The sequence below is a fragment of the Triturus cristatus genome, chromosome 7 (assembly GCF_964204655.1).
Source record: "Triturus cristatus chromosome 7, aTriCri1.1, whole genome shotgun sequence".
NCBI classification, from domain to species: Eukaryota; Metazoa; Chordata; class Amphibia; order Caudata; family Salamandridae; genus Triturus; species Triturus cristatus.
The window spans coordinates 1,353,713,183-1,353,741,031 of NC_140590.1; the positions used below are offsets into that span (position 1 = coordinate 1,353,713,183).

The following is a 27,849-nucleotide window of genomic DNA, read 5'->3' on the forward strand; positions in this document are numbered from 1 at the left end:
AGCAGTGTGGCTACGATAGTTATGATGCCTTGAGGGTAACATGCCATACTGGGATCATTGATACTGTGTATACACATCAAACAAAGTAAAGTTTTATATCAAATTCTATATAATAGCATGCCCTTTAGTGTGCTAATACCACATGATCACATTATTAAAATCCAATTCATAGATATAATAAAACAGGTAATGTATAATATGATAAACATATTAATGTCCTTAAAATGCTACGATCGTATAATACTATACTGCATTCTACCTCAATCTGGTGTAAAGTGGAAACTGTGCTGTAGAGTGTCTACGTGCTTTATGTTATACTCACTTATTATATAGTGAAATTGGTGCCTAAGTGCGTGCCATGCGAAGGGGGTTTTAAGTCCTGGTTCAACATGTTATCAGTTAAGCGAATAGATGTAACCAATCGGGTGGTTAGATGAGCTGATTGACCGGAAAGACAACATATGATAGCTTGACGGCAGGTACTCACCCCCTGGTTAATAAATGCAGGTTTCAAAAGAACTTGCCACTCTTTTAATAAGCATGGGCAAATGCACACCATGTGTAATAAGGTTTCATTTGAGGTGCCACAGAGACGGCACTATTTTTGTATCCATACAGGAGTTTCCTCCTTTGTTGGATATTTACCAAATCTTAGCTAGAGGAATTGGTCCCTAATAAATGGCTGAAGGTGTGTCAATAAATATGGCTGAGGCGCTATTTTTTTTTTTTAACGAAATGATGACGGACCAAGAATGCTTTTTCCCTGCAAGAGCCTCCCTTTCTAACAGAAGTGACTGAAAACTAGTAGAACGATTTAGTATCTCCTTAAGAGAGGTTTTGTTTATATCCAAGTGGCTAAAAGGGTGAAGATTAAAAGTATGAGGACTCACAGTTAAATAGTTTCTCCAGACGCTAGCGTAGTCATGTTTCATTAGCTCTTGCCAGCACTTTTTTGCTAAGGTACCGGATACAGAAGAATAGAAAAGATGTCAACTTTTTTAAAATGCAGATTGTCTCACTAGGGTTTCGCTTATCAAGACAAATTCCAGTCGTACATTAGCATGGCCAATATTTCTCGGAATATGAAAAATAGATTTGAACACTTTAATTTGCAAGATGTCCAAATGTTTTAAGTCTTTGCCTCGAAAGATTACTGTCCCATAGGACAAAGGAGAGATCAGCTTTACATTCATGGTTTTCAATAAGAACTCACAAATATGACATAGAAGCTTATTTCGCAGTGTTCTAAAAGCAAATATAAGAGTTGTAGCCTTTGCTCTTAAAGTAGTAAAATGTTTTTCAAAAGATACTCTATCGTCAAATGGAATTCCTAAATACTTAGAAGTTTTAACAGATTCGATCGCTGAACCATTTACTTTCCATTCTCTCATGCCAGGTTTGGATGGCCTATTGACATAATGTTGGTTTTATATTCATTTGTAGGCTATTAAGGATAATATAATCATTAAATGTCTCTATTAGGCGTTGTAAGCCGACTGGAGTATGACTAAGCAATATGGTGTCATCAGTGTATTGTAAGCATTTTATGTTGGTACCTGAGAAATTTGGCGAGTGAGAAGGAGTAGTTTCTTTTCTGTAACTCCAGTTCTGTAGTAGGGGTATCTCTGTTATAGTCATAATCTAGTGAATAGTCCCGCCCATGTGCGTGGACCCCGGAGCAATACAAAATAATCTCTAAAGGTGACAAATCATGCAGACCTGCATACACCTTTAAGAGAGAATTTAATTTAAAGACAGATAATGCAGCCTATACCCACAGGCTACACTGTCCAGTACTTCAACTAGAATTCCACCAACATCCACAAACAGCACTGCCTGTCCAGCTTTTCTCCACATAGGAAAAAACCCTGCCTCTACCAGCAAAAGCCTCTGGAATGATAGAGAGGAAGGAGTGGGCAGACAAGCCCCATAGGCTGCCATTATGTGGCTTAAAACAGGATACTGTGCCTTTAAGAAAACTTACCAGATTTCCAGAACTTTCCCCAGTATCCCAGAATGCCCAGCAGGTCCCATTTACTTTCAGTTCTTTTTGAAGGCGTAGCACGCCAGACCTGTAGCATTCTACATATGAATAAGTATCTCTCCACCGGGGAGGAGGGCGGGCGCTTATGACTATAACAGAGATACCCCTACTACAGAACTGGAGTTACAGAAAAGAAACTACTCCTTCTGTAGTAGGGGATCTCTGTGTATAGTCATAATCTAGTGAATAGAATGGCAAGCCCATCCCCACACAACAAAAGCGGTGGAGAACACACAAGACACTACCACTACTGTGCGAACAAATTTCGCAGCGAAGCCTGCCCAACCTGAGCATCTGCCCTGGCATCCGTGTCCAGACAGTAATGCGCAGCAAAGGTATGGACCGACTTCCAAGTGGCCGCCTTGCAGATTTCCGCAATCGGAACATTACGCAGCAAAGCCGGCGTGGCAGCTTTGCCCCTGGTGGAATGAGCCTTAGGTTTACCCCCTAAGGTCTTATTAGCCTTTTGATAACACAATTGTATGCAGGACACAATCCACCGAGAAATGGACTGCTTAGAGGTCGCAAGACCAGTCCTGACTGAGCCATAATTAACAAACAATTGGTCAGACCTACGAATATCCTTGGTCTTATCCAGATAAAATTTCAACACCCTCCGAACATCCAGGGAATGGAGAGACCTTTCCGCTGGCGAAGAGGGATTCTGAAAGAACGTAGGTAAAGTTATAGTCTGGTTGACATGAAAGTCAGAGATAACCTTAGGAAGAAATTTAGGGTGAGTACGCATCACAACCTTAGCAGCATGAAATACAGTATAAGGTTCTTGACAACATAATGCCTGAAGTTCACTCAACCTGCGGCCGATGTAATGGCCACTAGGAACGCCGCCTTCCAGGATAGGTGCTGCAATGAAGCCTTGTGAATGGGTTCAAAAGGCTCCTTCATCAGTCTGGACAGCACCACATTCAAGTCCCAGGAAGGCGAGGGAAGTCTGACAGGAGGAAACACTTTCTTCAAGCCTTCCAAAAAATCCTTGACCACAGGGATCTGAAAGAAGGAAGTCTGTGAAGGGCATTTCCTGTAAGCAGTCAAAGCAGCCAGATGAACCTTAATGGAATGGAAATTAATGCCAGACTGCGCCAGATGTAACAGGTACGGAAGGATGACATCTTCCTTACATGTCGTCGGATCAAAGTTCTTGGACTTACACCAGATACAGAACCTCTTCCACTTGTAAGCATAGGATGTCCTAGTGGAAGGTCGTTTAAACTCCTTCAGTATGTCCATACAATCGTCTGGTAGATTCAGATGGCCATATTGCACTATTTCAGGAGCCATGCCGCCAAACTCAAAGACGAGAGGTTGGGGTGCACCATCCGCCCCCCGAACTTCGTGAGAAGGTCCGGCCTGCACGGCAACCGCATGTGAGGAAGGAGAGACCGGTGAAGTAGGTCCGTGAACCACCACTGCCTGGGCCACTCCGGGGCGATCAGGATCATCCGCGCCCTGGACTGGGACAGCTTGATGAGCACTGCCGGAATCAGGGGAATGGGTGGAAAAGCGTACAGAAAGCTGTTCGACCAATCGATCCATAGCGCATTCCCCAGCGTCCCCCGCTGGTAGTACCTGGATGCGAAGTCTCGGCATTTGCTGTTTTCGGTGGAGGCGAACAGATCTACGTCTGGAGTCCCCCACCTTGCGAAGACTTCTCCTAGTACTTTGTCGTTTATGACCCATTCGTGGTTTTCCTGAATCAGCCTGCTCAAGGCGTCCGCCTGAGCATTCTGCACCCCTGGCAGATGCGTGGCCGTAATCGTCAGTCCTCGGGCCAGCAGCCAGCGCCAGATCGCCTGCGCCTCCTGCGACAGAGTGCGCGATCTTAACCCCCCCTGCTTGTTGAGGTAATACATCGTGGTTGTATTGTCCGTCTGTATCAGCAGCGAGTTGGTCTGGAAGGACGGAAGGAAAGCCTTCAGTGCCAGGAAGACAGATCTGAGTTCCAGGAAATTGATGTGGTACGTCGATTCCAAAGCAGACCACTTTCCTTGAATCTGCAAGTCCCCGGAATGCGCTCCCCAGCCCTGGAGAGACGCATCCGTCACGACACTCGTCGTGGGAATGTCCTTGTGGAAGGGAACGCCCTTGAGGAGGTTTTCCGCCGAACACCACCACTTCAGAGACTGAAGAGCATGCAGCGACAGTCGTATCTTGTCGTCCCAAGAGCCTGTCCTCTGATCCCACTGATCCTCCAAGCACTCCTGCAGTGGTCTCATGTGTAGCCAGGCGTGAGGAAGATACAGGAGGCCATCGATCCCAGTAGATTAGACACCTTCCTCACTGTCGTCGATGGAGCAGTCCTGAGGTCCTGAGCCTTCCGAAGGAGTGATAACCGTCTCTCCTCCGAAGGAGACACGCTTGCTGACCGCGTATCGATGGAGGCTCCCAGGTACTGTATGCACTGGACCGGAGTTGGGACCGATTTGGACATGTTGACGTGTAACCCCAGCTTGTGCAAGAGAGCGCACGTCCATCGGAAGTGAGCTTGCGCTTCCGAGAAGGATGAAGCCTTGATCAGCCAATCGTCCAGATACGGGTAGACAAACACCTTGTTCCTTCGCAGATGTGCCGCCACCACCGCCATACACTTCGAGAAGGTCCTGGGCGCAGACTTTAGCCCGAATGGCAGTACTGTGTATTGATAGTGATTGGCGCCGACTTGGAATCGCAGGAACTTCCTGTGCTTCCGTGCTATGGGCACATGGAAGTACGCATCCTGTAGATCTATGGCACAGAGCCAGTCTCCCCGTTGCAGCTGAGGGTAAATCTGATGCAACGATAGCATGCGAAACTTCTCTCTGCGAATCAATTTGTTTGCCTGTCGCAAATCCAGAATGGGCCTGAACTCGTTCTTGTCCTTCTTGCGAACGAGGAAGAACCGAGAGTACAGACCTCTTCCCCTTTGAGACAGAGGTACCTCTTCTACCGCCTTCTTTCTCAACAAGATGTCTGCCTCCGCCTGGAGCTCTCTCAGCTGGAACCGAGAGCTGACCGGCGGAATCGCTGGAGGCGGGCTGAGAAACCGAAGACTGTATCCATTGCAAACAATATTCAGCACCCACTTGTCCTCAGTAATTTTTCTCCTCTCTGCCGGAAAAAGTTGAATGCTTCCCCCCACTGGAGTGGGTAACGGTTGAGGGGGAAGTAGCCGCTCAGGGCCGAGACCCGGCCGGGCCCTTGGTAGTGGTAGTCGCCTGCTGGCCTCCTCTACCCCTCTGGCGCTTCTGGAAGGGCTTCCGGAACTGCTGCTGTTGGTGCTGCTGCTGTCCCGAACCCTGCCCACGCCCTCTGCCCGAAGACCCGAACCGCCGCTGGAACGGGCGCTTCTTCTTCTTCTCGGCCTTCTCCAACCCGACGGCCGTCAGGGTTTCCGCCTCCGCCTTCATGCGGGCCATCTCATCATCCGCATGTTTCCCGAACAGGGTTTCCCCCGAAAAGGGCAGGTTGGCCACTCTGTGCTGCGCCTCTGGTTTGAGGGACGTCAGGCGCAGCCACGAATGCCGCCTCTGATGGACGCCATGACAGTAGGCGTGGGCGGCCAACAAGGATACATCCGCCGCCGCGCCGATCACCTGATTAGAAACCAGCATGCCTTCGCGCACTGTTTCCAAGAAGTCCTCCTTCCTGTCCCGGGGCAGCAGGTCGGCATACTGCTGCAGGGACTCCCACAGGGCCCGGTCGTAACGGCCCAACAAAGCCCCTGCACTCGCCGCCTTCATGGTGGTGGTGGCGGTCCCACACACCTTCCTGCCCGCAGAATCCAGCCAGCGGCTCTCTTTGACAGGCGGAACCGTCGATGAAGGGGCGGTCGCATGTTGTTTCCTCGCCGCCGTCACGATGACCGAATCTGGCTTCGGGTCCACCCTCAAAAAGGTAGGGTCCGACTCCGGGGCCCTATACTTTTTCATGAGCCTGCAGGGGGCGGCCTTCGTCACCGCGGGAGTGAGGAACAGCTCCAACGCGGGTTCCACCAGTCCTGGTACAAGGGGCAGTAGAGGGCGAGACAGATGTTTCTTATGAAGTGTCTCGAATATCACGGACGTCGTGGGTGTTGGAACCGTCACCGTGATACCCAACTTCGCTGCCCCTCTCAACAGCACCTCTTGGAAAGAGACCAAATCGTCCACCGGAGACACCCTAGTCCCCGGCGAGTCCGACAGCGTCGGGGAAAAATCTCTGGTCGAGGATCGCGTGTGCGACCTGGACCTGTGCCTCCTACGGCGTCGTCCTGAGTCCGACGATGACCGTCCATGGCTCCGTGATCTTCTCCTCCTGAGAGAGCGGGAGCGCGACCTCTTCGGCTTCGGTCTGCCCGCCAGTCTAGCCGGTCCCGGCGACCGTGGGCGTCGTGGCTTCGGAGTCCCCTGCGGCGGAGTCGGGTACCTCGGAAGGGAAACCGACCGCGGGGGAACAGCCGGCAGTCCCAATGGAGTGCGTGGCAACGACCGAGGTGGGGGCGGCGGAGGCAGTGGCCGCGGATGTGGAGGCGGTGGTGGAGGCGGTGGAGGCGGTGGAGGTGGTGGTGGTGGCGGCAGTGGTGTTGGCGGAGGTGGTGGAGGCGGAGTCGGAGGTGGAGGAGGCGGTGGCGTAGGCATCCGAGGAGGCGTATACACCACAGAGTACACCGATCCCGATGACTCTCTCTTCCTCGACGTCGATCTTCTCCTTGACGTCGATCTTCGCCTCGATGTCGATCTTCGCCTTGACGGCGACCTTCGCCTCGACGGCGACCTCCGTCTCGACGGCGATCTGTGCCTCGACGGCGATCTGCGCCTCGACGTCGATCGGTGCCTCGACGGCGATCTGCGCCTCGACGGCGATCTTCTTGACCTCGAGCGTCTCGACGTCGATCTTCTCTTCGACGGCGACGTCGACCGTCTCCTCTTCACCGACGGCGAACGGCGATCTCCCCCCGACAGCGAGCGCCGACGCCGGGTCCGATCTCGACGCCGACCACTGGAAGGCGCCGTAGACGGCGTCGTCGCCGAAGACGCCGATGTAGTCGACGGCGGCCTATTCAGGTCCCTCGACGTCGACCGCCGACGCCGCTTCTCCCCAGAGCCCTGGGGAGACGGCGAACAGATGGTGGTCATCCTCCTCGAAGCCGCCGTCGACGCCCTCGACGTCGACGGGGAGTGGGAACGCTTACTGGTCTTCCTGCCCCTGGGGAGCCCCCCAGAGGCCTCAGTATGGGCCAAATCAGCCCCTCCAGACCCACCTGGTGCCTTCAGCCTTCTCTCCTCCAGGATTTGAAGCCTGATTTTCATTCTGTCCCTCAGGGTCCTGGCAGAGAACGAGTGGCAGATATCACAGCCTTCAGGCACGTGGGACTGGGGAAGGCAACCTATACACACCTCGTGTGGATCAGTTTTAGCCTTCTTTCTACCACATTCCGGGCACTTGTCGAACAAGCCAGGCATGTTGACAGTACCAGCCACTAAGCACTTGAAAAAGTGACAAAAATTGACAAAAAACTACAATAAACCCTTGAAAAGGGGAGAGCTCAATGCTCCAGGGTCCTGCTAGCAGGAGCCGGAAAAAAGAACTGAAAGTAAATGGGACCTGCTGGGCATTCTGGGATACTGGGGAAAGTTCTGGAAATCTGGAAAGTTTTCTTAAAGGCACAGTATCCTGTTTTAAGCCACATAATGGCAGCCTATGGGGCTTGTCTGTCCACTCCTTCCTCTCTATCATTCCAGAGGCTTTTGCTGGTAGAGGCAGGGTTTTTTCCTATGTGGAGAAAAGCTGGACAGGCAGTGCTGTTTGTGGATGTTGGTGGAATTCTAGTTGAAGTACTGGACAGTGTAGCCTGTGGGTATAGGCTGCATTATCTGTCTTTAAATTAAATTCTCTCTTAAAGGTGTATGCAGGTCTGCATGATTTGTCACCTTTAGAGATTATTTTTTATTGCTCCGGGGTCCACGCACATGGGCGGGACTATTCACTAGATTATGACTATACACAGAGATCCCCTACTACAGAATTAACTTTTTGTAAATGAAAGGGTAGGTCTGCCATAAATAAATAAGAAAGACATGGAGCTAATACAGACCTTTTTTTCAAACCACTAAAAGTTTCAAAACATTGTGTTGCTCATCTACCGTCACCCAGCTTTACCCAAACCCAAGTATTTGTGTATAACAATATAAATCATGTATGATGATTTCTTCGGAACACCCCATGCTGCCAATTTTGTCCAGAGTAGCTTGCGCGGAACAGAGTCAAAGGCAGCTTGCAGTCTACAAAAACAGATATATAACTTTTGGCCTTTGTATCTTGCCTTTTCTGCTATCAATGTGAGGGACAATAAGTTTGCAATTGTTGATTTGCCTCTTCGAAATCCAGATTGGTTAATTGGGATTATATTTGATAATGTGGCCCACTCTTCCAGATCCTTAGCAGGTATGTTGCGAAGGCTTTAGCATCCACGTCTGAGCCACTTTTATAGATAAGTTAAACAATGCTCCCTTGCAAGGATTCTGGAACCATTTTAGTAGTTACTATATCTTTGAATAGGGGAGTTACAATTCTTGCCCATAGGTCTATATTGGCTTTAAAAATAGCATTAGGAATGCCATTGGAGCCAAGCGCTCCCTTTACTCTAATCCCACCTATTATTGTTTTCAAAATTTCCTCATGTATATATTTAATTATTAATACATTTTAATCATGGGGTATTTCTTTCACATTTTTCCCACAATTTAGGTCGATTACGTTGGCTGATGTAGTCCACTGCAGATTATTACACATGTCTTTTTCTGGTAAGGCCAAATACAACTGCAAATTAAGACTTCCCATCCTGATTCAGGAATATTTGCACTATTGACCCGCATGCTCCCATGATCCAAGTAATTGATTATTCTCCAGAACGCTTTTGGATTGCTGGTTTTACAGGTGTGGTGCAGCTTTGCCCATATTTCCTCAAAGTGGGCGCTTTTAGCCTTTAAGATCTCCTGTTAGTATGTTCTTCTCAACCATTGCAATGAGAGTAAATTAGAGGATTTGACAGAACAATTTGGTTGCTTATATATTGCCCTTGTTGCTTTATTGAGAGCTTTCTTCTGTAAATACAACCTGTGCGAGTACCATCTATTGTGCGTTGGCCTAATATAATGGCCACTGGATGAAATATTAATTGGAAAATGTTCTATTAATAATGAACACAAACGGGGCCATATTTCCACCATGGATTTTCCTAATCATGATTTACAGGTTGTCAAGTTAATTTCTTTCTCTGCAAAAGCCATAATCTCAAGCTGTTTGGATGACTGGCAAGTCAGTCTTTTAAATTGTAAGTGGTTGGCATTTGCTAGAGATTTCATGACTTTGGATGGTATAAAACTGCTAATGAAAACCTTCTAACTTGTGGATTATGATCGCTTTCCACATGAGGGCCGACATGGTACCCACCAATTCCAGTTGCTAAATCCTTTGAAATGGTAGTGTAATCAATTATTGAATTTTGTATTGCGTTTTTATCGGTATGGTACCCTTTCTGCATTATGCAGATGACCATCATGCAGCAGCATTAGATTACATTTATGCAACTGGGTGCAGCATATCTAAGCTTGAATTTGCTGTAATATTCCCAAGGACCATATGTATGTTAAAATCACCTGAAATAAACTAGTTGCTGCATGTTGAGGTGACAACATTTTAATTACTTCCCAGAATATTGAAAGTTGAGTTATTTTAGTCGATCTATTTGTACTCATGTATACATTTATAAATATGTTCGGAGGTTGTGTATACATTTTGATGCATAATAGCCATGTTACTTCAAAGTCAGTTACCTGTAGTTTGATATTTCTAACCAATGAAACTTAAATTGGGCGGCCACCTTTAGCTCGTCCACATGTAGATGTACGAGTTGCAGAGGTGGAATGCTCTTGAAAACCAATAATGTCTGTGGTTTCAGTTTTCCAAGTTTCCTGTAGCATTAAAATTTCAAAGTTCTGCAAGAAAGCTATAGTATCTCGGTCTCCCAACAACCTGGACAGGCCATGGACATTCCAGGAGCATATGCTGATTGTTTTATTTGGACCTGCCAGCCGGTTTGCCCTTCAGTCAATCCTTAAGGATCTTTCCTTGGCGAGAGTTGAGGGTAGCCAACCCCAATCATCCATTAGGCCATTGTTGATCTGTGTTTGTTTGCAAATATGCAATCCCAAAGTGGAACTTGCAATTGTAGTACCTGAGGATAAAACTGTGTTAAATAGTGGATCAATTGTTCCTTTTAACACATTGACATTCCCTCTCTGATTTCTCGTAATTTTAGGGTTTGACTCGTCCAGCATCACCGAAGCTGATCTAGGGATCAATATAGTCGGATAGCATTCAATCTAGATTACGATTTGGTGCCATTCAATGTATTTCAGAAGCAAGCCATATATAACCTGAAGCTGCACCTAATCTGTAGCATCTACATTGCACCCATTTCACATCTGCAGATGAAGGAACGCAAGATGCAAGCAGCCCAGAACAGGACCGGCTTTAGCGCTGGTAGCGCCCGGTGAGACAATCTTCTTTGGTGCCCCCCAAACGCCCTTCTTTTCCATAGATTCCCGCACTACCACCCTCCTACAGGGCCCAGTCCCTCCCTTACATGTTCCATTTGTTTTCTATGGCTACTCATACCAGTTTAGGGTGTCAGAGCATTTACATCACACACATATTATACAGAGACAGTGAATCATGTGTAAGTAAATCACTCTATAGGAAATGTTACATAAGATAATGGGGATTACAAGGTGTAGGAATCCTATGACATCCATACTTGTAGGCAGTATATATTAAGAGTGTTTGGTCTGGAGAAGGACAAACTCTGGATTTAAAATGTACCACATTGGTTGGGGTTGGCTTTACTAAACAAATTGTATTAATACCCAAACTAATCCTTTTAAGCAACATTATGATAATAAAAGACTGGGGAAGAACACAAGGGTCCAATCCCATTTCTTGTAGGTTGCATACTTTGATAACAGTTAATGGGTTACTGTGCTGTATTAGGATTGGAATTAGGATATGAAAATCGAATAACAAAAGGATCTCTGTGACAAAAGCAGAAACCTAATGAGCTATCGCCATAAAATACAGGTCTGTAATCTGCATGTTCTTTGCAGCAGGCATATTTACCCTCTGCACTTCTTTTTTGAGTCAGAACTTCCCCCAGACAAAACACAAAACACGATCTCTCTCTAGCAATAACATTATTCAGAAGAGTAATCTTGATATTGTTGTTGTTGTCTGAAAACTGGGACACACAAAGAACTCTGCAGCGGGTACTTTTAAACTCGTAAGTTTTATCTAATCACAGCACCCCAGAGGTCCGTGCCAGGTGCGGCTGCACCGGTCACAACGCCCTGGAGTCGACCATGGCTCAGAATATACCCAGCTCATTCGGTGACTGACTGGTTCCTTTCTGCCCACACTACAGCACGTTTTTTAAATGGACAGGTGCTGGTACGTACTGAGAACAGGCACTTTGATTTGAAAGCCAGAGCACCCGTACTTCCCAACTGAGGTACAATACTTTTAATGGGAGAGTACCAGTACCTCACAGCTTACATAGGTGTCAGCATACTAGCTCTGGGCAATATGTACAAGATACATGTGATGATACTAGGCCTCTTTTTAGAAATTTATAAAAATTTAAAGTTGGTGGGACAACTTTAAATCTTCATACGGCAGAGTTTGAAGGCCCTGCAAAGCTTCTTTCTGGCTGAGACATGGCAGTTTTTTTACAATCCATTTGCTAGCCTCACAGCAGCATTTCCTACTTTTTTATAATCTTAGGTTGAGGTTGATGGTACTGTCTGCATAGTGCTTTAGAGTAATTAAAGTTAGAGGTGGCCACTGAGGACAGTGCAAATGTCCTGAATTGCTTAAGGATAAAAATAATGGTATAGCCTAATTTCTGAATAAATATATAGTTCTTTTTGACTATCTAATGTATGTAAGAAACCTAAGATTAAGTTTTATCTAGTGTTAACACTTACGTTTTGGCTTTTCCTTTGATGGTGATCACTCCATTAGAGATCACCTAGGTTTTCCAGGTTATGCGTGTGCTTTGAATACCTTCCTACCTAACCAAACTCTGGCAAAGCCATTAGGCGTTAGCTGGCCTGGGCTTGATGTGCTAACACTTGCAGTGTTTGTGAACGGAGCAACAGCAGTCAGATAAGGCTACAGTTGCAAAGTAATATTTCATGCAGTTCAATGCAAGTACTTGAGTGAAGATGAAAAGATACACCTAACAAATCCAAAGGATTAGGTTAGAGATGAACACTCCAGAGGGCTGAGAGAAAACATGTGGCTGGAATTCTCATGCCAAAGTGGCTACTGTATACTGTATGTAAGAGCCTTTGCTGTCAAAACCCACACCTAAAAAAGCCTTAAAGTGGTGCAGTGTGATTGCCTATCCATGTTCATGTGCAAATGTGTGTTAAGATGCTGCAGCAACAATTTTTATATTCGACCATTCCATGATGGCAGATGCTTAACTTGGAGTGGTCAATGAAAAAACATAAGGTGCCCCCATTGAAGAGAAAGTTGTGTCCTAGTGCGATTGGAAGGGGTGGAGGAAGCAATGGGCAAGCTTAAGGGGGACCACGCATAGAGCGTTGAGGGAATGAGGATAAACAGGGGAGACAGCAATCAAATACTACGAAAAAATGAATGTGTCCGTCTGTAACGCAACTGGTGCTCATGTAAAGCACTCTGATACCTTTGGGTCTAGTTTACACTATATAAAACTACAAAGAAAAATGAACAAAACACATGCCTTTGCTTGTTAGCCTGTGGAAGCAGCTGTGAAAAACCAACCCAATTAAGGCATTGAGAGACATGTCATAGTCGACGTGGAAGCATAGCTTTTAACTTTGGCAGGCAGAAAGACTGAGATTATGACAAACAAAGTCAGCTAAAGATGCAACACTGGACCAGTGGTTAGTGTCAGAAATAATAAGCACGGCTTTGTGGCTATGGTGCTGTAAGTAGTTGTTATATGTTTAGTCCTTCACTATTCTTAAATCTCTGTGCTCAAACAAGGAGCTGTCTTGGAAAAGATGAATGTACACTTGGGTGTCACAGGCAAATGTTGGGCCCACATGTGTTTAAAAATAATGAAAAACATTGCAAGACATATATTAAACATTTCTGGTAACTGAGTGGAACCCTAAGGGTTACCTCTGGGCGGTATGGCTCCCGGAGGTAGGAAGATGCCAAGGGTCACCTTTGGTGTGGGCTGCTGAAGAAAGAAATGAAACCAGCTGCGGTTGGCTTGGTCCGTGTGCACCAGTGTGAACAACCTCTCGCAACAGATTGGGTGGCTGCACACAGTTCCAGAGAGACTATAAAGCTGAGAGTCTAAGAAGGGGGCCAGTTCAGTTATCCGTTGACTGCCCCCTCCCATAAACAGCACACCTAAACAAAATATTTAGCATCAACTGAATCCAGATCCAGAAGGAGATTCTCACTCTTGATTTATGGGTACCAAAGAGGGAAAGAACAAAGTTGATCAAACACCGCTTGAGAACTGAAAAATCCTCAGCTTCCCTTGAAGGGTCCTTTCTTAAAATAATTTATATCGCCGAATACTGACAAATTAGCTTAGACTTTGGTCAATAATACAAGGTACCTCGTTTTAACTAATGCGCCCAAAACAGTTAGAAAGGAGCAAGCAGATGTTCTTTGAGATAAAAGTCTTGCATGCCCAGAAGACAAGGTGGGACAGAGGTTTGGGTTAGGCCCAGGCTAGAAGTCTGCTGGTAGGACAAGTGTAGCCTACAGCCATCTTTCAACAGATTGTTGGGCAATAATAGGTTGCAGAAACTGCAGTTTCTCGAATTTCCATTAAAGGAATCCACTAGACTGCAAACTCTACCTCTAACATGAAGGTACATTTCGCACAGAAGAACAACTCTAAGGTGTACTCGCCCTCCACTTCTTCAGGAAAGATCTGGGGTCTTTTCAGGAAACAGCTATTTTATGATTAACATCTGCCTGTTTGCAATTTAGTCCTTCATTGCTGTTTTAGTCTGTTGAAATAACGTTATTGTATAGTTTCGATATATTCGCCTCTTTTCTCTTTCTGCCTCTCAAAGGTAGCAGGTTGAGAAATTAGCTGTCCAACCCACAGGAAGGAAGATATGGCAGTTAGTCACATTGAACAACTGTGAGCTTGTGTTAGTGGCCACGTTTCTGTTAGTGACACTAGACATTGCATGCTCTCTATTTTTCCTGTCACAGCCTTTTTTAATCCATTTTACAATATTGGCACACTATCGCTGTGCACGCCCTTTTAAGAAATATTCTGTATTTTGTATTTATACAACATCTGTCTATTTATGCACAAAGGCAGAATGTCTGAATGCAAAATAGATCTAACACTTCTATTTTTGTGAAATGTCCTGGTTTTTCGCTTTAAAAATCTGGTCACCCTACCGCAGCGTGATGACGAGTTTGAGTATCCAGCTGGGGGTTCACTGACCATTTACCCCTTCTGGAGATCGACAAGATGAGCAGCAATTTCTTAGGCAATCAACAATGGTATCTAATCTGAGGAGCTCAAGAGAACCCAGCCGTGCTAGGGACAATGGTCCCACCAGAAACGCTGATATAAAGCGGGGTGTGGTCCGAGGGAGAGGGGGTGCAAGGGGCGGAGGCTTCCAAGTCTACACCTGCTCCAGCTGGAATGCAGGGCACCGGGTGCACCCCTTCCAGGCACCACTCCATGCCAAGCATAGTCCACTCACGGTGCCCCAAATTTGTAGACACAATCCATGAAAACAGAGGGCCCTGACTATTGACCCCACAGGGGCGATATGGGGGTAAGGGGGGCCACAGAGCAGCCTTTGACCCTCACTCTGCGGCACAAGGGAAAAAATGAATTGCGCTATTCAATGAAACGCCCAAACTAAAAGGAGAATCAACCAAAATTAGCCCGACAAGAAGAATCCAGATAAGAAGGCGGGGTCGAGATCAGCCAAAGATAGGTATCTGATGCCACAAGGGAGGGCCACGTAGCACACCATGTTGCAGGAACGGGGAGATGCACAAACATAAAAACGCATTTCCGAAGCACGTTGGAAGCACTAGCAACACCAAATGGCAACAAATTTCCACGTAGAAGTAGCAAAAATGTAGACTGAAAAATACAACTCACAATAAGCGCAACTGGGGGTAATATCAAAACAGGTATCCCCAAGCAGGAAAATAGTCTTGAGAAGGGACTGCACTACAACTTCGCTTTCATGCTCACATCGGGCGAGGCGGATTTTGGAAATAACTGTGACGCCCATGGTGCCTTTAGCAAAGCCGATCCTATCCCTTCCTGAACTCATAGGACCACTTCACAACATACCTAACATCGACCTGACCACCCAGAGGCAAAATGTTGGAAAAGGACAGGAAACACAGTAGTAGAATAGGGGGGAGGGAGGCATGTGCTAAACAACCTATATAATTAAGATCTGTCTCAGTAATAAAATATTTATATTTATCACCCTTACTCCCCTAATAACTGAAAGATGCACCTAACAGGGGTCACCTTCCGATACCTCACCAGATTCCGACTAGTAGGTTGATGAGATCATACCCCTGTGGTAAAATATAGGTTCCACAAAACCACTGAGAACGGAGCATATGTAACTAAGCTGAATTAACAGTCAACAAAGTTATTTCAAAGACAGATAGCCACAAAGACAGCGAAGGGAACCAAAGTTGACTTGTCATTAACATCCCACGGCCAAAGGAACCAAAGGAAAAAGATCGTTACTTAACTTGCACAAGTAAAAGGAGGAAAAACCCACGGGCCCTAAGCAAGGGGTCTGCTTAACACCCATGGCCATCGTGGAGGAGGGAGAAGTGCAAGGGTGCGCCATACCAGCATGCAGTCGAGCCAAGATCCAACGAACAAGGTAGACCCATACAGGGTAGTTGTAAACATAACACAATATGACACAGGCCCAACAGCTCTATACATCCTAACTGAACCCACAGATATTCAAACGAGCTGGACAGGATGCGTAGGAAGGGCCACATAGAGTAAGATATCACATGGCCACAAGATTTCCAGAAGAAAAGATTTTTGGAGGTGGCAAAACCCCCAAGTCAGTGCGCAAAAACGTCCGCTCCAGCGTCCAACTGTGGACTGAGAGTGGCTCTTAGTGTAATCGAGGCGGTCTTCTTAAACAACAAATGGTCTCCCGACATGGAATTTCTATGTAGGAACGTCCAGCTCACGGAAAAAAGGGGAATGAGTCACATGAGGGAGGATTGAAAGTGTGACCACCCTTTGTCAAGAAATTTGGGACACCGAGGTGGTTGGATACCCTTGGTTAGAAGGGAAAGGACAACCCCTGATTGTACGGAAACTTACATTGTATTTCTTATGTTTCAGGGGAAAAGGAATGCTTCCGATGGGCATGAATGCAAACTGCAGAGTGATATTATATATCCCCGATATGCAATGGAGCACCTCCACGCAGATTAATTTCTACTAGCAGCGTTGCAAGTACGCCTACACTTAGCTTGTTCCTGGATGGAGAGGACTGTGTTCCCTGGTCACCTTGCACACCCCGAACCTGGTCATTGCTGGAGAAGAGCTATCAGACTTGTTCCAGTACCCGTTAAGAAAAAAAGACAACCTTGCTGCACCAAGCTTGTGAAAGGAGAGCTACAGACTATTTTGGATGGGCACAATCCAAAGACATCCCAGAAGAATTTAGTCTGTTCACGGAAGCACAGCTTGGGGCAGGGGGAGTCGACACTCTTCTTCATCCTGAAGCAAAAGCTAATGACGGCTGGTTACAAATAACCCTGTGGGAGTGTCTCAAAATGATAAACAGCACTGAACTCGACCTCAATTCTATCAAATTAGAAATGCGAGCAATCCACCTCATGGTAATGAAGCACTGATATGTATTGGACTTGATGACTGCAATGGAGGGAGGGGTCTGTGCCAAGATCTTGAGCGGCTTGCTGCACGTTCTTTCCAGGGAATGACATTGACAATGGAACTCTTGACGCTTGCCTTCCAAGCACTGCACAATCTACAGAGAGACATGCATGAAAAGGGAGGTGCCCCTTAGCAGGAGTGGTTTTCGAGTTGGTTCTCCTGGATCTCACGATGGATATCCGGTTTATGTAAATCACTGTTGAGAGTTATCATTATATTGCTATTGGTATGTGGGGTTATACAATTGGGGATCACCTGCTGTAAAAATGCAGTCCTCAGTTAGATAGTGTAGCTTAAGAATCAACTGGAGGGGGAATGTTAATATGGAAAGCAATGCATTTATCGATAAAAATAGAATCTCGTCCTAATTAACAGAATCGCCCGTTGTGAACTCCACATCAAACTCGACTAGCAAATAAGCAGTCAAGCAAGCCCTGCGACTAAGGCACCGGTCCAGGTGGGAGGTGCGTAGCTAACACTCGGGCAGAAAACTTTTGATCAATCCCACAGATTGGCGCAGTGACATTACAATGGTCAAGGGAGATTGCCACAATAAAGCACACATGGCCGGATGGGGTAAGCGCACTCCTAAAAACACCATAAAAAGTCAGATGCCACATGAGCTAGGAACACAGAGCTAATCAGGACCTAGCACACGCAGTGATAATGCCCTTCCCATGCCGGACATCTGGACAAGGTAACCATTGGCCACACAGTGTCCATGTGAGGGCGACACCCACCTGTGGTAACCATTTAGGCAGTGAATTTATGACTCCAAAGGCTGCAACCAACATTCCTCACCATATATGTTACACCAGAAACATTTATAACCCATCATGTTTTGTATTAAAGAAGAAAACAGACTGACTGCAGAGCTTGCGCCTGTAACTGTTTTCCCGGTGCAATGTTTAATTAAAAAAACTGTCCCTGTTTTGCCAAACGCCACTTGTCTTCTGTTTTTATGGGATTTCTAACTCAATCAACACCTCCAAGACAGAACTGAGTACCATCACTTCACCAGAACCCCATGCTCATTCTAACTTCTTGAATATCCCCTAATGAAACAAAAGGAGGAGGTTACAGATGCTCTCTTATATTTCTAACACACATCCCCTCGCCAAACTGTAGAATAGCCTTTCACCACTAATTCACACACACAGAAAAGTTATGGAGAGTGCCCGCATGGTACTAGGTATGTTTCGTTCTTATTCATAAAGTTTTATTGTATGTTGTCTGAATTTCCATATCGATTAGATTCAAAGGCAAACTGATGAATATGTACCTTTACCTGGCATGATATTAGAAAAACCTACTCAATACTTTCTATTCATCCTAATTTTGAGATTCAAAAAATCCAGACCTGAAATTCACAAACCAACTTCTGGATGTTACCTGATCTTTCGGCCCACAGCCAGTGAAAACCAGTTGAACTGAGTTGGCCTGACACTGGTTAAAGCCTTGAAGTTGGTTAAACACATGATAAATTTCCTTTTAAGCACTGCACTGATGACCTTAACCAATGAATTTCCAGGTGTCTTTTCAGATATACTTTGTGTTTGTTTCCCCTACAAATGTGTGTTATTTTGTGTAACTCATATTGCCAAGTGGTGCTTACAGGTGCTTACACAGCAGCAAGGAAACCCTGATGCCACGATAAGATTTAGAGCACAGACGCAACAGTGTGAATTTGAAGGAAGGCAGGAGATCCAAAAAAGATGATGTAGCATGGAGAGTCAGTTTTTGACTTAGTGGTGATGCAGCACATAGAGAGCCTTGGTGGCGAGTTGCACATAGGGGTGAGAGAAATATTTCCTTCGCATATATTTCCCAAAATGCACTTGGCCAGTTTTGTGTTAGAAAATCGAATTTGAGGGCATAACTTGCATAGAAATGTAACATGAGATTCATTTGATCAGAAAATGTCTTGTGGCTACAGCACACTACAGATTCATAGTTCCTGTGAGATATTTTCTACTCAAACCAGTCTCCTGAATTAATAAAAAATGTAAAGCCCTATATTTATATTTGAGGTTACAATTGCATAATACAAATATTGCCCAGTTCTAGTTTTACATTCATGATCTGGAGCAGGCAGGGTAGCAAGGGAGGAAATGATTTTGGCCTCTAAGGGCAGGGAGAAGGAGCTAGGTAAAGTCAATGTGGCCACATCTCCTCTTCACTCCTGGTAAATACGGGCACAAGAAAGCAAATCAACACTAGGGTATATTTTGTTGGCTCGTTGACCTAGAAGAGTAAAAGAAAAAGCACCTTTCATACTCATATATAAAAATAGTATGAGGTTGCCCATTCTGACAAGAACCATTCAACGCTGCTTTACAAAGTGATGTGATGTCATAAAGGATAACTGTAAACCTAAGTAGGTTTGGGATTCTCTTCCTCTCAAACAAAGTTTTCCCCCCCCCCCCCCAGAGTTTTATACAGTGCGAACTTGACTCGAAGGTATCAGAGCGCTTTACACGAGCAACAGTTGCGTTAAACAAGGACACATTCATTTTTTTTTGTTAGGCACAGGGAGATTAAGTGATTTGCCCAGAATCACAGGATGTTAGCTTCAATGCCGAGACTCGAACCCTGTTTCCCAGATTTTAGATCGACCGCCCTAGCCGCTTAAGTTTCTCGCTCTAAAGTTGAAAAGCTATTAAACTAAACATGTTTGTGTAGCTCTGACAGACCAAGAAAAAGGCGCTGGCCTTTCCCGTACCTCAAAATGAAAAGGAATATAGGATTGCTTGTTTTACGTTGCGCTAAATTATCTGCCCAGAGTAGGCTAGGGCAACTTTCCTTCTCAACATTAAAGGCCTGGCTTGGAAGTCTCAAATCTGAAAATAGTTCAAGAATAGCTAGAAAGAGAGGCCTCATACAACAATGAGCTTGTGGCCTTACAGAAAAGCAAGTATCCATATATTTTTTCCTCTTCTATCCCTTCACGATCCTGCTCAATTCAAATAACTGACTAACATATCCACCACTCAAATTTCTATCATATTTCACAATACTAGTTTACCACTAATTCTTTATGGGTTGTGGAGTAGCATGCTACACGCCGAAAAAGTGTTTCGACACCTTGTATGGGGTAGTAAGCGCTATATAAATGCATTTACAATACAATACTTCTAAGCATCCTTCAGAACTTCCAAGCTGTTAAGAGAGATCCCCTCCAGGAACCTGGAGTGAGGTTAGAGAGAACAGGGTATTGTGTATACCTGAAGCACATCTGTGCCTAGGCCAGTGTGTAACACAGCCTTGCTTGTAGTCTCCTCACAGGGGAATATTAAGTCAGGAGATCGTGCATCCAGCCATGTCTTTTTATAGAATAGGAATAATGCTTTTCTCACAAACAGGATAAAGGATGAAAGTTCTCTAACAAAAAGTAGCAGAAACACCTCCTAGTCTTTCAGTACTTTGTGGTGCCTATAACTATGCATGTAATAAAGGCCATTGCCTAAGCTCAGAGTGGTAGGCAATCTCTCTGTGACCCACAGCCGAAAGAAAAACACTAGTCTCTCTGGTCAATAACCCAAGAAAATAATTGTGCCTGCCTACCCATGATGGTATTTGCAAAGCGTAGGTCGATTAAAAGCAAGTGACAGAACTGTTGTGCATTGTGGCCACCATTATATTACCCTCGACATTTTTATAGCTAGAACATCACTCACAGTGTTTTCTGTGCTAACCTAGTTCCTCCAGTTTCTCCTAGGTGTAAGTCCGCATGGTAATTCTGATTATCCGTCCTTCTCGAGCGATTCAAATCCTGGCTTCGGGCCCTAGAGATGGACCTGTTGTTTTAGAACACAGGAAAAAACAGGGCATCGCTCTGATCTTGGGTCCTGCTTATGACAAAACACTTCTCTGGTGTGGTTCGGGAAAAGGATAATAATTAATTCAGTCTTCAGACCGGAAGCTGCTTGCTTCTGGCTAGGAAGACAAGCGCGTCATAGCTTAGACAGAGGAAAAGGACGAACTGCATTCTTGGATAAATCCTTCTGGTGGCCTGATAGGTAGTACGTAACCACCAATATTAGTACCACAAAGCAGGGATGTAGACCTGAGTTTTAAAATGAAGCTTGTAGAAAGGAGCTGGCAACATACAAGAGTATTTCTTCACTGACAAATCAGTAAGCTGTGCCATGCTGGCAGCGAACAGCACACACTAATCAGTCAGTATGGTAGAGAAATGGCATACCTTTTACAGATTTTCTTTTTCAGGTTGTTTTCAAATAGTTCCAAGTTCCCAACACTGGAAAGCCAGGAGTCTGGATCCTTGGTGAGTATTTCGTAGGAGACGTCTTTAGTCCTTAAACAGGATGGAAAGGGGGAAGACCATACGCCTAATAGGACATCTCACCAACACAAACTGCTGTTTCCTTAGCTCCATGGCTTGAAATCCTACTAGTAGCAATAAATATATGGACTTATTTGATTTATAGGAGGCAAATCTAACTACAAAGGGACGGAGCTCTGAAAAATAAAGGTAGATTGCAAGATATGTGGCCTTGCTGTTTGATTATCTACTTATCGAATCCCTTTATTTCCATTCTTATAGCCCTTTGATCTGTAGGTGCCACTGGAGATTTTAAGGAGGTGGGGCTATAGGCTGTGTTGCAAAATAATTTACTATCTCTTAAAGATAATGCAGGCTGGCAGGGAGAGCCAGCTGAACTAGCTCTCACAGTGGGTGTGAGCCTAGTGAATATCTGGAGACCCACGACTAAGTGGTCTTCTGCTTGGAATATGCTTTTCAGAAGGGCGAGGTGGGATTCCAACACTCTTGCCAGGAGGGCACTGCCTCCATCTAGGTACAAAGGACAGAGAAGGTGGAAAACCAGATGGAATGTATTATTAGGTCAGAGAAACGGAAGCTTTGGAAATAAAACCAGATTAAGGTACGGAAGCATGGTCTAGGAGAGGGTATGCTGAGTAGGAGATGACAATGCTTAAAAGGAAGCAGACCGTGCATGGATGAACATCTGACACTGTCCAGCTCAACATTTTGACAACCAATTCACTGAGCATCTCTCCCAGTGAACCTCATCAGAAAGACACTGTCCTGCTATTATATACCTCCTTCCATTCATTGTCTTTCCTCCCCTTCTTTGGCTTAAACTCCTAGAAAGTCTAGGCCAGAACCACCCTCCTCCCAACACATATCAATCCCAAACCTCAGGCAAAAACTGATAATTAAAAGCAGGTTGTTTCATGGGAAATATTACTACTGTCCTGTGAGTTAGAGTGGGTTCACACCAGAGCTACAGCACAAATGTTGAGCACTTTGTACACCACATAGTATCAGGTACTTTTCGTTTGCATACGAAATACTATACACAAGCTGAATTGATAATCACATCATGCCTTCAACATTACATGTCATAGATTTGCATAATAAATACCTGTGATGCTGTCCGTGCCGATTCAGAAGAACGCAAGCTTGTCTGGCTGGTTAATTTTTTTTCTAAAGAGTCTATTTTTTCATAAGTCCTCTTTTGTCTAATTATATCCTGATGAGTTGATAAATCGCTATTGTAGGTTGGCCTGTTTTCCCCTCCAGCCCTATATAAAGACCTGCTGCTCGCCGTAATATCGTCCCTTGATCCACGAGCCAGATCCTTTTTCAGAGGATCGCCTTGGAAGCGGACCCTTATACTATCGGACTGCATTGTATTTTCCAATGTATCAGCATCAAGGCTCGTTTTGCTCCCTCTGCAAGTATTAGATCTTCCAACCACCACACGCATTTCTGCTATTAATTTCTCATTTAAAGCATTGAGTTCACTACTGCTGCCAACTGAGCCAGGTCTCATTTGACCAACCCCCTGCCGACGCCCCTTCCTTTTTCTCAGGCTTGGAGAAGGGCCAGTTGAGTAGCCAGAATCTTGCTGACTTATGACTGTCGGATAATCTTGGGTCGGCAGGCTATTCTGTCGACTGTGGTGGGCTTCAATATTTTTCAATACATTAGCCTCTAAGACTCTCCAAGAATTCTTGAAACTGTCCTTGGAAATGAGTGGGCCAGGGGATTGCTTAGCAGGGGACTCCCCTGACCCACTGAATGAGATGGATGGCTTTGAAGACTGATCCACATTGACCATATGCTTGATGTACTCCCGTCCTGCAGGGCTGTAGTCTGTGGCAGAGGGGTTTCGCTTGTGCTTACTGAAGCTTTGCTGGTGTAGGCTCGGGTGCTGCAACAACTTTGTAGGAACAAGCTGCTTTCGCAAACTGTTATCTGGAGACATCTGTGGGGATGTTCCACTTATGCTGCTGTTCTCAATGTCCATCTCCACTGGAGGCTCATCATAGATTGGGGACTCCAAAGAGGGCTCATCGTAGATGGGTGGTGAGGAGGCATACCTGGGCGAAGAAGGCCGTGATGTCCCCGGAGTTCTTTGAGGTGTTGAATAGTTAGAGCCATTCGTAAGCACTAAACAAAATCCACCATTGTCTGTCTTTTTAATCTGCATAAGGGGCTTGTCTGTTGGAGAAGCAGGTATTGGGGCATCTGCCGATGGCTGGACACATGAGGCTGCCTTACTTACAAGTGGTTTCTGGTTGCTTCCTTGTTGGGCATTTTGTTGCTGTAGAGAATTGCTGGAAGCACTTGGGGCATGCTTCAAGGAGTTTACTTTGACCAACATGGCTGACATGGTTCCTGGTACAGGCTGCCATCTGTTCGGAGTTTCCCTGTGGGAGAAAAAACAGGATGTTTTTTTATCTGCACAAAATGAACAAGAAAAGTAATCTTAACATGAAGACAACAACCCTCTTTATTCTGCTAAATGTTATATTAAGCTAGTTCTGCATGCGGATTCTAAAATAAGTATAATAACTTGAAACTCTGCTGTTCGTGGTATACGAATGACCAGGAAGCACAACGTTGGTAATGGAAGCGGAAATAGCATATTGTCTGCCAAAGTATGATAGTACTAAACATTAAAAAAAAAAGGCGGAATTGTGTTTTTCTATTGCAGTCTAAAAACAAACAATGCAATCAGAAGCTCTCATGTCATAACCCCATCACTCAAGAAGTACCACTTCCAAACTCAAGATGGACTATGAAACGTGTAATCTGTATAAGGTTTTAAGGTTAATAAACTGCAGTGACATTTTAAACAGGTTAATAAAAATCCTATGATAGATTGTCAACTTTAATGGTTAAACTTTTAGACAATATCTCTTTAACAGCTCAGAAAGACACACTTCTCCCTCATGTCAATGCAGAACTCTCCTGGAACAAACTCTTCACCAATGCAATGGTAAACAATCCTCCTCTACATTAATGCATGAGGTTTGAACCTAAATACTCTTAGCCAGATGTGCTTTCTCTGGGTTGTTTCTCTGCTCATCTACCTGCTAGCTGTGTCTGCTGTGTTGAGGGGTGACTTGAGGCAGGTGTTGGAGGTTTTATCCACTAGTACCACTATCTTCGCTCTCTTCTTGCACTTCTCTGGGAGATGCTGCATGAGTTCTCATATTTTGTCCCACTATTGCTGGCCATAGCAGTTGAGGAGGGCGTTTGAGTTTGTGATTATCCACTGAGAAGCCACATCTCTTATCTTTCTGACTACCAACTCCTTCTGCTTACTCTCCTTGTCCAATAGAGGCTCAGTAGATGTGGGGGCATTACCTCACTTTCTTGGTGTTGTGACAAACGCTGAATCAGTAGCCGCAGTCCCCTTGAGGTAGCTGGGGACTTGGGAGGATGGTTTGTATTATTTCGCAACACGTGGCGTCACAGCCTTCGAGGTGGCTGGCTCTCAAGAGACCTACTTATTTTGGTTGAGAATGATCATCAGAATGGGGAAGTACAAGTTCTTTTCTTGTGAAGGTATCATTGTTTTGAGAAAAAAGCATGATTCTACCTGCTCTTTCTCGAGGTGCACTCAGTAGGTGTCCGGCGCCCTTATAACAACTGTGCTGTTCATTACCAGGTCATGTAGTTGTGAAGGTCTCAAGGGATACGTGTTGACGCTATCCTCTGGGAAGTTGGTGTCAAGGTCTTGCCAGTCTTCCTCTTGTGGCTCCTGTTCTCTGAAGACAGTGATGTCTTTGTAGTCGAAAAACTCTTCCTGCTTTTCCTTGTGAGGCCCTGGCATCAAGGGTTGCTCAATGTCAGCCTGTTCTTCCTCTACTGCCGTGGGATCTATAAAATTCTTTAGCGAATTGTCAAAGTCTTTCCTTGGAGAAGTGCCGCCATTTTGGCCCCGAGACAGTGCTTTTTTTGTTTGACAATAAGTGCCCATTGGTCACCGACAGTTGTGGGCACAGCCTTCCTTTTTGGAGTAAGTGGGTCCTTTGCTTAAGGCTCTTTCTCCTTTGGCTGGTCTGCTCAGTAATGGTGTTGACAAGAGCAGAAAGAGAACTAAGGAGGAGGAGCCTACGCGTTGTAATGAGGAGGCAGTGAGGAGAGCCACGTTAGGAGAGTTGTGGCGGCTGGGAGATCGGCATTTTTCAGCATTTTCAATAAAGCGGAGGTGAAGCGACGTAGTGGAGCTGATGATTGTGGGTTGCGGAGGGCAGCGAACAGTGGATGAGCTAGGTGAGTGCAAGGGGTTGCTCTCCACCACCTGCTCCGCCTCTAGAGCAGCCATTTCCCCCTTTTTTTCCCACACCTGCCACACATCTATACTGCTGAGGCCTGCTGGTCTTATTTCATCACCCAGCCAGAAACAATAGCCACAATCACCCTAAGGCCTTCTCGAGCTCCTCCTGGCACCGTGACACTGTGTCTTGTCATTGAGCAGCCCATGCCAGCCTGTTTGTTTTTACAAGGAGTAGCTTGAGTTGGTGCGCCTGGAGTGTTTGAAGGGGTTCCGCACCACAGTTTGCACAGTTGCCTGAGAAGAGGCAATATGCTACCTCCCGACGAGTGTCCCAGCCTTCGACCACCAAACTCCATAAACTCCATTAAGTATCAGCACACCTGTGCTCCTCCCCAGTCGCAAAAGGACGTAAGTGGGGATTTAAGAGACAGTCAGGGGTGAGTGAGATGGTGAGACAGTGACCTAGCAAGCGTGTGCCCCCCTCACCACCCTGTAAGATGCAAGTGACATTGGGGGGGATGCGGCACTCCACAGGTCTGGTGGCCCAGAGAACATAACAAAAGCTAAATCAAAGGCCCCCAAATAACCAACAACCAATACTATAGACTACCACCTTGGGGGGGTGCAACAGTCAAGCGTGCTTGTGCCCCTCCCCTGAGGAGACAAGTGACACCCATGTGGGGTGAGGCAGCGCTTATAGGCTTGGAAACCCAGAGATATATAAAAAAAAAGCCAAAGATCAAAGGCCCCAATTCACTGCAGACAAAGGGAGTGTGCACCCATCACTTAGAACAGCACCTTACTTAACATCCTTGCGCAGTGCGAGCAGGATGAGGTCGGGCAAAATGAGGGGATAGGCCACAGGAGCCAACAAAAGGAAGCGGGAGCCAAAGATAGGGGGCAGCAGCAAAAAGAAGATTCAGAGGTGCAACAGCAGAAAGCCCCTCACTAGACATTTGCGACCCAGGTACTGAAAACGACAATGATGTACCATGGAGTCCTGGGAGTCCCTCTAACGAAGAAATCCTGGAAATCCAGGAAACCAGTCAGAACTTCAGACGACCTAATGGTTCAACTGCGCTGGTTAAAGCGAAAAAGATAACAGACATTTTTCAAATCCTGAGAACTGGCGAGGTTTCTGCTATAGCAGACGTAGTTGGCGTGAGTGGCGTAGCCTGCTGAAGAGAGTGATCGTGCCGTCAACCCAAGAGCATTTAGCCACACGGCATTTGGCACCATAACTGATGGAAGAAACGTGGCTGCAAGAGCAAAGATATCTCAAATTCCCTTGTCATCCAGTGAAGCAGTTCCCTGTAAATGTGGAGGGATGACCAGGCGGTAAACTGAGGTAGCAACCTCTGGGCAAACAGCAAAGAAGGATTTTAATGGAAATTGCTCCAGCCCTACTAGGCAAGTCGGCAGGTCCAGGGGTGCGCCAGAACAAGTGAGTTGAGGCAAGCATCAGCTGAATACAAAGACTAAAGGCATACAGGATGTCCTAAATCACAACATCATCTTGAAACTGATAACTGCATTACCAAGCCTGACACGTGGAATTAAACGACATCCTCTCCATCAAGTTCCTACCAGCCAGAGAATAACAGGTCTCAGAACTTACATTCATTACGTTTACCTCATTGCTCCTCATAGCACAGGTCTGAGAGAGTAAGAACTTGCTGAAGTCTTAGGGAATAGAAACAATACTGTTTCAGGGAGACCGTTATCCTATCCCGTTGATGGAGCAACAGCATCATGGCACTGAGCCAGCATCTGTTCTTAGAGGCACAATGAGGGGGAGGGTCATCCACCTGAGGTCAAACCCTCAAGCCTCGTAATCCATCACACTGTCTGAATAAGCAGAGAGGGACCATCCGTGGAACAACGAACGACAATAAGGAGGCTGGAGGCACAGGACGGCTGGAGCTGGCTGCCATCAGCTCTTCTTTTCTTTTCATAAAAAGCCCCTTAGCCTACAGGGGATTTTTATAAAAAGAAAAGAAGAGATAAGGTAAGAAAATTCTGATGAAAACTGGAAAAGGAGTCTGTGCCATAAATGATAATATTCTCTAATTGCACATTTTATATAATGAATCAAATAAATGTTGGGTGCTGATCATCTTTTCTAAGGATAGTGATTTATTAAGCACTTCTGATGGACTACAGAATCAGGCAAACAGCCAACCTACAGCATGGCTCCCGCCAGACCACTGCTACAACAAAGTCAGCTGATCATCGCAGGGGTTGCGAAGCATAAATGTATTGGCTGGACG

At 45.6% G+C, this 27,849-nt stretch overlaps 1 protein-coding gene across 2 annotated transcripts in view; it reads right to left on the reverse strand.

The window, feature by feature from the left end:
* LOC146812049 (rho GTPase-activating protein 39-like) overlaps nucleotides 1-27,849 on the reverse strand; it is a 485,991-nt gene that overhangs the window by 243,101 nt on the left and 215,041 nt on the right. For both annotated transcript variants that reach the window (XM_085619026.1, XM_085619025.1), the window contains exon 3: nucleotides 22,430-23,720. In XM_085619026.1, the coding sequence (XP_085475152.1) occupies nucleotides 22,430-23,720 (1,291 nt within the window). The remainder of the gene's footprint in view (nucleotides 1-22,429; nucleotides 23,721-27,849) is intronic.